At 43.6% G+C, this 14407-nt stretch overlaps 1 protein-coding gene across 1 annotated transcript in view; it reads left to right on the top strand.

Annotated features, from left to right (window-relative positions):
- Nucleotides 1-14407, top strand: part of gfra4a (GDNF family receptor alpha 4a) — a 127744-nt gene that overhangs the window by 93264 nt on the left and 20073 nt on the right. The window contains exons 2-4 of the mRNA XM_023430366.1: nt 2245-2526; nt 4252-4332; nt 11136-11475. Coding sequence (XP_023286134.1) covers nt 2245-2526; nt 4252-4332; nt 11136-11475 — 703 coding nt within the window. The remainder of the gene's footprint in view (nt 1-2244; nt 2527-4251; nt 4333-11135; nt 11476-14407) is intronic.

Here is a 14407-nt window from a genome sequence, read left to right as displayed (position 1 = left end):
GGGGGGGGGGGGGGGGGGGGGGTGAGAGCTCCTGCCTTCATCGGGATACTGCTTTCGCTCCCCGTCACTTGATTGAGCTGTGATGGAATGAAAATTGATTAAGATTTAATTACTGAAACAACTCGGCTCACAGAGAATCTCAGCGAGAAGCCGGTGACACAGAAATCCTGATTTCTGAGAATCCGTCATGCAGTTGATCACCAGCTCTTCTCATCTAAAACAAATCTCTTTTCTCTTTATATAGTTTTTTAAATACTAATAGAGCAGTAAATAGTAGTGCCCTTTAATACATAAGAAAATCATCTTATTCCACCCTGTCTGACAGGAGTTCACATATATTCTTTATCAGCGTCTTCCAGCTCTTCGTAGTAGCTACATGTTGTTGACACTGGGTGAAATATTCAAACCCAGGACTCCATGTTTTATGTCTACACCTTCCCTCATCATTTTATAGATATTTCACCGAAATTCAACCCGACAGATTTGGTGTGTTTACAACTTGTGTTGAGGCAAGCTAGCAGCTGTATAGGATTGTCAGTGTCAGTCAGTAGGATGGTCAGACCGCCACTTTGGTCCAGATTGAAACATGAAGTTGTGGATGGATGCCATGATATTTGTTACAGGTATCCATGGTTTCCAGACAATGGGTCCTGGTGACTTTTGAGATCCCCCTGACCTCCGTCTCACCATGAAGTTGATATTTGTGGTTTTGGGGTGAAACATCAACAACCATTGGACAGATTGCCTTGAAATGTGGTTCAGACATTTGTGTCCTCTTCAGAATAAACTGAAATAACTTTGATCCTCCACATGAGCTTTTCCTTTAGCGCCCTCATCGGGTAGAAATTTCAATTTGTCCAATACTTTATGGGCAAAGACCTTTTCAATTAGCTTCAGTTCAACTGCTAAACATCAGCATGTTAGCATTGTTAATGTGAGCATGTTAGCATTTAGCTCACAGCCTCACGGAGCTGCTAGCTTGGCTGTAGACTCTTGGTTTCGTTGATTTGTAGTTCATCAGTTTCGTGGATTCATTTACAATTCGGTATTTCAGAGATGTTGTACCTGCTGTTACTCTCAGGGCATGATATGTCGCTCACAGTAACATGTGCTGTGAATGCGTGTTAGCACAATCTAGATGCATGGGTGGATTTAAAACCACTACATCATTATTAAGAGTGAGTGTAAGAGCTCATAGACAGCTGGGAATATACTATCATTAACTGTCTTCAGGGGATTAAAGCTTGCATCAAATTAGTGCCGCATGAAAAACACACACACACACAAGTGCTGCAGCCCCTCTCTGGGCCAAGCTGAAACAAATATGACGCTGTGTTTTGACTGCAGCTGAAACACTTGAGTGTAATTTTGAACGTGTCAGGATGTATTGGTGAGATGCATCAAACCCCCTCCCCAAGTTTCATCAAAATCCAGTCAGTGGTGTCAAATGTATTCCATGTGACAACAGTATGAATACATGAATAATATAGCACCCCGCAGCACACCCCCCACCCCCCACCCCCATCCCTCTGGTTTATGAATGTCATTTGAAAATGCTGGAATGCAGCAGTGAGATGCATCGCTGACTAAGTTTGATCGCTCCTGACAAGGGGATGGAAAAATGTAATCCAATTATTAAATTCAGTTCAGTTCAGATTATTTCACCAATGATTCAGCGGATCACAACGTCTCTCATTCATTCACCGCTTTGTTTTGATTCACTTAAAGGAGCAATCCACCTTTTTCTTTTTTTTTTGCACAGTTTGACCCTTCACCTCTGCTGCATCAGTTTGACCTTTTTCTGTTTTTAATCTGGCTCTTCTGAGTCCACTACTAAACTACCGGAGAATCCTTTTTAAATGATTTTTGACTATTTAACCATGTATTGAAATAGGTTTGTAAAAACTGACAAAACTGATTTGGTTAACTAGTTTCACACATGCAAACCTGACACCAGGGTCTGCAGCTCAGAGCTGCTCAGTAACCTCCAACAGACACGGAGCTTGTGTCTCTGTTTGTACGTATTTTGTTTTTTCACGTTATTCAGCAGCTGAAAAAAAACAAACAGTTTATTTCACTAGATGTGTTTGTTATTTGTTTCTTTGGGGCTCAGTTGACTGATTTCTCTGAGTCAGTGGTTTTACGTTCATGTGAAAGAGTGAACAGACCAGTCTCCTACTCAGCTGTAATCATGGGGGACCACAGCGTGACACTAATCTGTCCCGTGTCTGTCTCGTCTTCCAGGAGTCCCACGGATGGCCCTGTCTGTGGGAGGGAGGGACTGCCTGCGCGCCGGAGACACCTGTTCCAGCGACGACACCTGCAGCCCGCGGCTGCGCACCCTCAGGCAGTGTGTGGCGGGGGACGGCAGTGTGAAGCTGGGGCCTGGGGCGCGAAACCAATGTGAGAACGCCATGACGGCGCTGCTGTCCACCCCTCTGCACGGCTGCCAATGTAAACGAGGCATGAAGAAGGAGAAGAACTGCCTGAGTATCTACTGGAGCCTGCACCAGTCTGTGCTGCACGGTAAGACCGGCATTCACCCACCGAATACCCCCCCCCCCCCCCCCCCCCCCAGGAGGTGGGTGGGGGCAGGTACAGTATGTCACGTATGTGGGATTATCAAGTGTGTGGCGCCCATTTCACATGAATTAGGTGTCCGCCTCCAGGCGGCTCAACAGAAATGAAAAGAGTGATTATTGTGTCAAAAATAGTTCAAACGGAGGCTCTGATTCCTTTTGTTCCATCCACACTCATTGTATTTCATCACTTCTGTGCTTGTTTCAAATGCTTTGCACTGTCATTGTCATTTCATACACTTAGCCCCATTATTTGTGGTACAGTTACATTCAAATTTGTGCATTTAGTGCATACCATCATATTCAGAACAAATGAGAACTGGGGCAACAGTAGAACAAGGCTGACAATATCCTGACATGAGATGGAGACAGTAAACTAATGAAACAGACAGTAAAGCTCAACATACATCAGTCATCGTTCTTACCGGGCCAGAGTGAGAGTGCAACAAATATTCATGAGGTACAATATATACAACAAGGTAACACGTTATTCTCAGTAACGTTCACCTTGGTGCATGTATGACTTCACGCATGCTGCAGGTTGCACAAAGGTCACGTTGTGTCTTCACAGCTCCTTCAGTGACCTCACGCTGCGTTGAGAAACCTACATATTAAAGTGCTGATTGCCAGACTTGTCTTATAACTGAAAGTGCTGAGTTTACTTCCGAGTTTATCTTCTTTTGCAGGAAGTTAAAGTTGGAGCAGGACGCAGGTTCACTGCACATCAGTTGTTATTGTTAACCAGACTGATTGCCAATTTGTTTGGGAATCCTGCATAAAACACTCATGGTCATTTTGTGGCCGTGTGTTTGTAGAAAAGTCCAAATCTAGTCTTTCAAATGTGTGTTGGTTCATTGCCGAGAGACGGAGAATAATAAATGGGAAGCCGGGGTCAATGCAATGAATGTGAGCCCAACTATGCTAATCAGACAGCGGCTAAATACTCGCTAACGGCACTTTTTACTTTGCTAGCCTCAAATCCGATGCTGTGTTCAGGTAAAAACAGACCATAATATGACATGATGTTTAACTGTTCCGGTGGTAACTCATAGTGGGTGTGATTCACCTCGTCAAAGACTCGTTAAAGGCTTCACTTCCTATTACAAGTAAAGGATTTAAAGTGTGATAAACTCAGTAAATAATCTTAAACATTCGTACAAATTCAACTTTGAATTGTATATTTAGATATTGAAAGTTCAGTCAAGATTTGTCAGTAGGGGAAACAACTGTTTGTCAGGTTATAAATTAATAACAGTGATAATAATGATACATTTTATAAGTTCTTGTGATCGATTTTGTCAGAAATTAATTATTAATTAAGCCTGTAAAAGATGATTTCATAGACAAGTATAGCCTAGTTGCACTTATTTTCAATCAGACATTCACAGTTAGGAACATATTGGTGTCTGGTGTGTTTCCTTTCTGTCAAATGAGTCAGATCATCACTGAAAATAGTCCCAGGAAAATGATGTTTAGTGTGAATTAGAGTGGGAACCCTGGGCTCGCATTATTTCGTCTGTCTATAACTTTGTATGCAATTTTAGAAAATGTAGAAGATTGTTTTTGTTTCAGTGTTTTAGGACATTAATTCAGAGGCTGAGAGAGGAAAAATAACATCATTTTGGGTTGTCATGGCAACAGAAACTAACCTCTCTCTCCTCTGTGCTTGCAGGACTCAGCCTGGTGGAGAGCTACCCGTATGAGCCGGAAGAGAGGGGCTCCGACTACGTTCGTTTGGCCTCCATTGCTGCAGGTAAACGGGCCGCTGCCTTCACTTTCTCTAAAAAAAAAACCAAAACAAAAGGTGTATTATAGACAATCAAAGCCTCCATTTTTCCATCTTTCACCAAAGCAACTACACGAGTCTCATCCAAGATATACGTGTAAGAAAGAGCAAACAGAGATGTTATTTTGCGTCATTTTGACAGGGTAGACAGGTGGATATGCAGGTGGGTTTGCAAGGTGTTTGATGAGTAACAGCGCACGCTTTGCCTCTGTCTTGCCTCCGAGCCTGTGGGCGAGCCGCTGGGCTGGTATGTGCTGCTGTTAGCCCCCGAGGCACAGATTAATTACCTATTTATTTTAATGCAGCTGGAAGCGGCAAAACCGGAGCGGGTGGGGGTGGTTGGAGACAGAGAGTGTGAAGGAAAGAAATATAAAAGTCACAGTAAGACATTAGATGGAGAGAGAGAGAGAGAGAGAGAGAGAGAAAATGGAAGACAGACAGAGCTGGTTTGTTTACTCAAACAACACTACATTCTTGCTTTTGTCGGTCTGGAAAGAGAGAGGCTGCACACAAATGAGGAGATACATATTTTACTTTTTTTTTTTTTTTAAAGAAGAGGACAGAATGTCAAGTGTTTTGTTTTCTCCAACAGCAATTGTTGTCTGGATGACTGGAGCTGGAGATGGAGAGTCTGTGGAACTTAAGTAATGGCGTAAATGAAGTGATTAGTATGTAAGGCGTTCAGTCATTCAAAGGCAGGACGCTGCTTAATTTAAACATTCAAATACATTGTGTTTTTTCCCCCCCAACAAGAAGTAATTATATTAGATGTTCTATCAGCGTCATACTGGAAGTGCAAGAAGAAAATGTATTCATACCTGCGATACACAGTGTGGTGTCATTTTGATGTATAATACTGAGCATTCTCTCTCTCTCAGGAGAAAATGAGAGGAAACTCACGGTCTATCTTTTAGATCGGAAGTGATGCGTATTATAGCATGGGAATTGATGTGTCCTTATGATGTTAAAGCGCACTAGGTAGTTTTGCATGTTGGCAGCTCCTAATGGCGACGGGGGGACCGGTGTCGAATACACATTTCATGATTTCAGACTTGAAGTAATGCGAGGTGGCGTTGGTAAACCGAGAGAGGCAAATGATTTAGCAGCGGCGCTGAGGCCGGTTCAGGAGACAGTCTGCTCAGCATCCTGAAAGGTCAGTCCAGCTGATGTTCAGGTTGTGTAATACTTATACTCTTCTACTCACCAGTATTGTTGCACGGATCAGAGACCGTGTTAATTCTACTAAACACAGCTTTGCAGTAAAGTTTGTTGAAGTTTTAGACGATCTGATCTTTAAGGCGTCTGAAATATTCTGATTTTTCTGCACAAGCTGGTTAAAGGATGATTCCAATTTATTACACAGGTTTGGCCATTGTTTCTATGAGTAATTGATAATATTGCTCCAAGGTGTAGTGCCTGAGATCTGGGAATACAGTGACATCTCAAACTACTGATCAGACAGGTATTATAACAGACAACATTGTTTAACCCCTGGATTAGCAGATTTAGCTGGACGATAGGACTAAGATGAGCAAACTGTTGTTGTACATATCCAAACATCCAACGCAGCTGACCTGTTGTACCATCGGGCATCTTGCAATGAAGCATTATCACCAGTGCAAATGAAGCAGTTTAGGTTTTTAGCCTTCTGAATTGCTGCTGTGTTTACACTCTGTCTAATCGCCCTACTGCTCAGGTTTCTGGCCCCTTCACACTTCACTGTAGGGTCGCTGCCGTTTTCCTGGCAGCAATTAACATACAGTAGTTATCATAGAGCACAATGTTGTCATAACAGATAAACTAAGAGCAAAAAGCTATGAAAAAAAAATGCAAGGGAATAATTGATCCTTACCATTCAGACTCAGAGAAAATGATTAAACTCAGGACGTGTTTCAGTCCTTATTAGATACAGTATTTACTTTTGTATTGGAGCCAGTGTCAGGATGGTTGGTAGGTTGAACCTGGAGGTCAATAAACTATCCATTAAAAACCAAACGCTTAACAGACCTGGAGCTCGAGAACATCTGAGAAAAAGATCAGAGTGAACATCCCCGACACTTAAGCATCAACAGGCGAGACGAGACACCGGCAGCTGGTAAAGAGGAAGAAGAGCAAGCAGAAACAACCGTCGCTCATCCTCCAGAAGTACAACACCAAGCGAAGGCAGTCCAGGAAGAATACAAGGATACAGCAGAGATAACAGCAAGGGGATGTCTATCGAAGAACAGCAAGCAAGAACATCACGCCAAAGAATAAATCTGACTCGCCAATGAAGCCGTCTGACATATCATGGACACACACACACACACACACACACACACACACACACACACACACATACATACAATAGGACAAACACTAAGACAACAGCAATGGAAGAGAAACGTTTGGAAGGAGATTATGAGATTATTGCAAAGTCGACTACCACTCCGGAGTGAAGGGGGGGGGGGGGGGGGGGGGGGGGGGGCTCCCAACATCAAAGAGAGAGAAAAAGGGAAACGACTGGAACGAAAAGCTCCAGATCAGACGAGGGATGATAAACCAGAAGCTACAGAAGGTGCTGAAGCAACAGATTCAAGGCAACGTCACAGGACACGAGGGGCAAGTTCTTCAAGGCAGAAACAAAATAAATTTTTATCATGAGCTGGGGGCAAGAAGAAAAGACGGGCATCAACAAAACCCCCCCCCCCATTATCGTAGAAGTCCAGGAGTAAAATCTGATGATGGATGATGATATTGATGATGATGCTGATGAGTGTTGAGTGGCAGCGGCGGATCTGTATCCTGCGGCCTCAGAGTCGAGAGACGCCTGCAGAGCGAGGACAAGGAGACAAGGAGACAAGGAGACAGAGGACAGAGAGGAAACGACAGAAGAGAGACAGAAGTTAACGACATGCAGTGTGAATAAACACAGTGAAAATGTTGCTATAACCAACTTGCAAAACGAGACCCAGGCTGTAGAATAACAGCGTCATCCTTTAATTGGTGATTTGACTTCTCGTGGTTGCATTTTATTTTATTTGCTATTTAATAATATTTAAATTGAAGTCGGTAAAACAACAGCATCTAAATAAATAGAGATTGGTGTTTTTGTATTTACAGGAGGACTTATGTGATACTTCAGATTGTCTGCTGCACTTTTTTAAATTGGGCTCAGCCTGATGTTTATGTTTAGAAAACTGAGATTATAGAGGAGAGACGGAGAGACGGAGAAGTCACAGCATTATATACTGGCACACCACAGCCACCTCTCCTGTGTTTATCCGCTCTGTAGCACAAGCAGACATATACTCCCCCACAGCAAAGCGAGCGTACACTGCAGCTCCTCTCAGGCTCTCCTCCATTCCTTCATTTTCACGGATCTTCCCACAACATCTCGGCCAGCTGTTCTTCAAACCCACTGTGGATCTGGGCAGCGCGCTGCGGCGGCGATATCAGCTCGGCACCATTCATGATTTCACAGAAAATCAGCAGGCACGCGGCAGCATTCACCCTCGTCTCCATAACCAATTTGTTTTTCTATGGGCTTGTTGTGCATAATTGAGTTGAGATCACAGATTAGGGGAAATGGGATAAACTCCTCACCTGTTTGTGGGAGACAGCGGGTGAGTGTAAGTGGGAGAGATTGCACAGAAGAACAATGAGGAAAAAACTTAAACCGCTCCAATTTAGTGGATGTCCCCTTCAACATGCTTGATCATATGTTTTGTGACCTCGTGCATAAGCTGCTTATTAAAATGACACCGCTCGTTTCGGGCTGCTTTGAATTGCAGCTACATCAGACCCGCACTGTACAGCCTCCTCTTAAATTCCACTCCAGTGACTCCGGGGGAGGTCAAAGTTCACGTCCATGCCATGCATCCCGACAAGCTGACTGCCAAAACAACAAAGATGTGATTAATGGATGTTTTTCCGCCCTTATAGCATCTCTCTCTCAAACAGAGTAATGACCCTTTTCAGAGATGTAAGCCGCCGCCACAGCTCATCATATTTTGAGGAGTATTCAAACAACATGGTACAACCCCCCCCCCCCCATTGCCAATTAATCAGGTAACTAAACTCAAGTCGGTGGTATTAAGAAAGTGCCTCTGTTAAAACACATTAGATCTTCTGCACCAAGAAATAAGCTTTTTAATGCATCATTAGCTTCTATTAGTCTTTGAAATTGTTTTTCCTGACTAAGATTTTCTACTTCATGCACCACGGTTGTAAGGCAAATACCAACAGTTTTGTTTTCTCCGGGTCTCTGGTGCAGTAGGTTGGCCAGCGGCTTTGTAAAGCAATGAGGAATTGTACTTTGCTTCGGAGACGATCCAGTGACTATGAGGGTGAAGTGCAGAGTTTTAAACTGGAGGATGTTGTCATTGTGCTGCAAAGTGCAACATGTCAAGGGACTGTGTATAAAAGTTCCTGCATTGTTCCCCCAATATGAATGTGACCAGCCTCAAAGGGGTTAGGGTCAGCGGCTTTAAAGGCTTTGTAGCTGGCGCCGCTAGATTTAGATTTAGTAGTTACAGACGACGGCAAAGGCATCAGTGTCACGGCCGAAGAAAGAATCAAAGAAAAGCGTTAAATGTTTTCTGTTTTTTTTATGTCTCGTATAAAAACAACACGAGCTCTTTCTTTCTGCTCATCTGCGCGTTCGTTATGTTCCAAACACCAGCCGAGTCGTCAATTACCTGCAAAACACCTCAGAGGTTTAGGGAAATGAAAAGGCGAAACATGGCAGCTGTGTATTATATTATTATTATATGTGATGGCGTAGTTGTCATTATATTCTTCTGCATGTGCATATACTAAAACTCAAAATAACTTCTATAAATATACAGATATAAAACATCTGGTTTTTAATGTACTAATCCTAGTTAATGTATGATATTAATTATTATACAATTTCCTAATATATATGAGGTAATAGTTTGATATTTAGCATCTTTTTCTAATGTCAGCTGGTGTGAACTGAATTGCTCTGAGCACACGTTAATAACTGAAGGCGACTCAGGGGAATTTTTTTATTGACTCTTTTCTCCCTTTTGGATTAGAGTGTGTGGACAGTAGGAGGACAATAATCAAAGACATGTAAGTAAGAAAGGGACTGACAATAAAAGGGATGGGGACAAAAATAGCATTTTGAACAGTAATGTAGACGTGTGTGTGTTTGAGAATTTGAGAACACTGCAGTTAGACATGTCCGTGTTTTATGAATATAATGAAGCTGGTGGGTAAAATGTTTCCATAATAGTTAAAAAGGGACAAAAATATTCAAATAAAACCCAGTTTTACAAATACCAGATTTTCCTTTTGTGCTTCCAGGCAGGTCTGTAACCTCAGACACCTCATTTTCAAAATTCACTGTGGTGGCGTTCTCCTGCCAAAACAGCAGAATCTGTCACTGTCTGAAATAATCTGAGACTTCACTGTAGATTTAACACTTTGATATGCGATGATGAATAATTACAGAACCAGGCCTGCGACTGGAAGTGCACCGAGCCTCCAGTGGCTCCGGTGAGGAGCAGCTCAGGAGTGGGGTTGTACTGGGCAGCTCAGAGGTGTAGATGTGTGTGAGGCATGAATGTGAAGCAGGATGTTCCTGGAGAAGAGCATGCATGCTCAGCAAGTCTCCCCTCAATAAATAATGGCATAAAAAAATTATTAAAAAAAACACAATGACAAGGATTTCACATGAAAACCTATGTGCGTATTCACTTTCCCCTGCAGTTCCATCAGGTCCTCCCATCCTACACCCCCCCCCCCCCCCCCCCCCGGCTGCTTAGCAGTTAAGTTGGGAATAACCTATGCTTTGTGATGGGTTGTTAGCTTGCTCTCCAAGGCCATTCATATTTTATGTGACAGCTTGGCGAGAGCCGAACTCACCAGGAGACACAACTACAGGCAGTTTACAAATTAATGAGCGGCGCTATCTGCCAGGGAAGCTGAGTGTCATCATGGCTGTATTGACTGGGAGGTCACTTGGGAAGGAAAAAAAAAAAAAACGCATGATGATGGATTGCGAAATAATGCGGCCAAAAAAAAAAAGCTGGTTATGAAAGGGGCTTTCCACCACCTCCACAAAGGTGGCTCATTACCACATAAGTCAGAGGGAGAATGGGCACTGAGGGAGGCAGAGATGGACAAAGTTGAGGAAGAAGGGATGCAGGAGGAGGGAGAGAGAGCTGACTGGAGGAAGGGGAAGAGGCAGATGGAATGGGGGTGATGGCAGCCTTGAGAGTTGCAGGCGCACAGCGAGGGGAGGGAGACAGCAGAGGTAGGAAGGAGTCAGGTGAGTCAGGTGTGGACCCAGATGTAGGGAGGGAGTGTTTGAAAGATGGATAGATGGATGAAGGGGAAAGGAGCAGTAATTACAGGCCTTGTTGTGAGGTTGGAGAGATGGAGGAGCCGGGGTTTTTTTTCTGTGCTGCCACTCTGCATTAACCCAGCAGAATAAAATATTCAGCCATTAGGCCTCGGCTGAAACACATCCAGTGCCCGGGCTCATGCAACATTTAAACGCCACTCATGTTCTATTCATTACAAGGGGGCCTATTACATATAATCATCATTTTGGTTTAGTTTGTACTTTAAGAGGCGCACTTCTGTTTTTATCTGTGAATGCAACGCTGCATGTGAGTCTAAAGGTGAGAGCAGCAAGTCAATACTGACTCCAGTTAGGCCTTGAAATCATTGGTAAACATTGCCTGGGATTTGATTTTCTCAAACCGCACAGAGTGATGATGAAATGCTTTCTGCCTCCCATTTGTTACTTCTTCTAGAGTCTGAAGTGACGACGGTGAACCGCTGCCTGGATGCTGCCAAGGCGTGTAACATCGACGAGACGTGTCAGAAGCTCCGTACGGAATACGTCTCAGCCTGCATCCAGCCGTCGGCCCGCTCCGGGCCGTGTAACCGACCAAAGTGCAACAAGGCGCTGAGGAAGTTCTTTGACCGCGTTCCCCCCGACTACACTCACGAGCTGCTGTTCTGTCCGTGCACCGACACGGCCTGCGCAGAGCGCCGGAGGCAAACCATTGTGCCGTCCTGCTCCTACGAAGACAAGGACAAGCCCAACTGCCTTGCTCAGCTGCGGATCTGCAAGGCTGACTACGTGTGCAGGTAGAAACAGGAAATGTTGTCTTACATGCTGCCTGTTGCCAAGAGCATTTTACACTTCGTTTTCCTGAGTTGGCATCACTCGACCCACTGAACTGACAGTTTACAGTATCTGTGGCTTCTGTTATAGGGTTTTACATGTTTTACAACTCAGCTACTACAAATCACATACACATTACATGAATGATAGATATCTGCTGCTCTGTGTTCTCATTTTGTCCTAACACAGTAAAATTGAATTTGCGGCGACTTCACACTAACGAATTGGTGAGTCTGGAGAGCAAACGCTGATTGATTTGGAAAGTCCTGGTGTGTTCAAATGCTGCTGTGAAGCTCTGATGTCCAAGACTTGAAGCTGAATTAAATGTTTTTTGACAGAGGCAGAGAGTAGACTCCCACATAAATGGAGAGACGAGCTTTGATACACTATATCAGCTTATCGAGTTCTTGTGTTTAACTTGTTAGCAAACACTTGCCTGGGGTTACTGACACATCCAGCATCTTGTTTGATCTGCCAACTCTTGAGAAAACTATCTTGGTGTCTTTGTCTTGTTAGATGTTTGACCAGCTTCACCAGCCACTTGTTTACTTTGGATCTCTGCCGTTTTACACTGGACAGATATTCTGCAGTTGGCTTGCACAAGCTGGAGGGGGTTGTCTGTGAGACCTGGAGCTGCTGCTGCTGCCACTGCACTCCACCTGCATATATAAAAGCAGACATGGAGGAAATTAGCATTCATGTGAAGTCATGTTTATGTTCACCTGATGAACGAGTTACAGAGACTCTCCTTTCAGCTTTTAACTGCTAACTGTTCTTTTATTTTATTTTTTTTTTCACCGCCTGGTGGGCGAGTAGTGTACAGTCAGTTTATCAGAGCTTTATATTATTTATTTATTTTACTGAAAACAGCTGTCTGCTGCTGGAAACAGGGTTGGTGGGAGAAATGAGACTGAACCAAAGCATTAAGGTGCTGCAAAACCTAACGACACTAAAAAGCTCTGCTGAGCTATAGATTTGGGTGTAACGATCATCTATATGAGCGAACACTTTCTTATAACATAAACTCTGTTGATTCAGTCTTAATATATAATAAATATGGATTAATGCGGCATTAATAAGGTGCAGGCTCTGCAACCTAAGACTCAGTCACGCAGCATTTAAAACGACATAAATACATGGCAAACTGTTCTTAAAAACAAAAAACAAAAAACAAAAGCACCACAATTAGTCAATTCGCTCAGATGTTCAGCTCAACTTTGGTAAAAATTTTACATGCAAATGTTCACCATTGACCCATAACAATCTGTCTTGACAGCGCTGACCTTTGGAGTGAATGGAGAGTCCGAAACAGACGGAGCTGTTGTAGCTTAGCTGTCTTGAGCAATCCACGTCTGTTTAACTGTGTTTGTCAGAGTTTATAAACTGCTCCACAAAAGAGACGCTGTTGGTCACGACGGTTGTGAGGCAGGAGTTAACGGTAGAAATATGTCTCTTGAATAAACTGTGTGATTTGACTTCCTGTCCCGTTAGCGGCTAAGCTAACTGAGAGCTTGCAAGCCAGCTAGCTTGGAGAGCTATTATAGCTGACTAATGCTAGTATATTCCCAGCTGGCTAGCTTGTCAGTGGTAACAGTTCAAGCACCCCAAGGCCTTTGTTGCAGCTTTACAGCAGCACATGAATGCACCAAGCTAAGAGGCTTCCAATTAAATTACTTTCAACCCTAACTTGGATTATTAAACAAGAGAACCATGTTGACAGGCACTGGATTACTTTACAACAGAGCTGCTGCAAGCTGATTTTCATGACTGAATGCAACATGCAGCGTTATCTTTGTGCTTTGTCCCTCAGGACAATAAATGGCATTGTGTATCTTGGAAGATAGGTCTGGCTGGTATGATATGTTCATTTGAATTTAATTAGTGAGCTGTGTTTAATTAATTCAATTGTTATACTCATTAACTGTGTTTAATTAGTTCAACTAAATTCTGAATTCATTTTCTCGAAGAAGCAGCCACGCAGGAAGCAGACATGTGAAATAGTCATTATTAGAACAGACATTATCACTTGGGATTCACACATGGTTTTCTTGCCAAAGTGCCAAGAAAACATGTATTAACATACAGCCAAGACATCATCAGGCGCAGCGAGGACTTTGCAGAAAACGGACCCTATTAGGGTCATCTTCAAATGATCCGAATAAGCATATTTATTCTGAGCTAAATCCCTGTGTACACTGATGAAAACAAAGATTTCTCTCAAATTTAAACTGACTGTAAACATCAAGTCAGAAATCTAACAATGTCTTATGAAGTCATTAAAATGCAGAGGGTGTATTTCTCTCTGTCGCTGGAGACCGAAAACATGGAGTTCTCAGACCCATCCAGTCAGCCTCCTCTCTCCGACAGCAAATGGTCGCCAGCATTTAATCTAGTTCCTCTTCAAATGTCAGGAAGACAAAGGGCTTCATCTGTCACGGCTATCGATCAGGCATTATTCTCCACCGCCGTCCCGATGGATGGTGCGTCTCAAGGCCCCTGCACGGCCCGCCAATCCCGCACCAGTCAGCTAGCATTAAGCGGCAGCCTGCAGAGGATGCCTTCACTTAGCACAAAGCCTATGAGTTTTACGCACATCCTTGCAATGACATGACAAACGAGGGGAGAGCGGGGAGTTGCGGTGCCCTGAGGGAATCCTGTTGCAAATGCCAGTCGACGGGGGCTGATGATGCGATATGATGGCCGCGATAGCCTTGTATGATGATGATGGTGATGAGGCTCGATGTCTGGGCGGCAGGCAGGAAAGGTGAAGGAGGGGAGGCAGGATGGCTGTGGGAGGAAGTATTTATGTGGAAGATCCATATTTGTCTAATCTCCTCGTGGCCAGGCCAGACAGCACCCACGGTATTTAGAGAGCAGAGCCAAGGCCTATCTTTG

Source organism: Seriola lalandi, unplaced genomic scaffold (assembly GCF_002814215.2).
Source record: "Seriola lalandi dorsalis isolate HSWRI2012SDOR001 ecotype SW California unplaced genomic scaffold, Sedor1 jcf7180002054902, whole genome shotgun sequence".
Taxonomy (NCBI): Eukaryota; Metazoa; Chordata; class Actinopteri; order Carangiformes; family Carangidae; genus Seriola; species Seriola lalandi.
The sequence above is the reverse complement of the archived record's forward strand: the minus strand, read 5'-3'. Positions and strand labels throughout refer to the sequence as shown.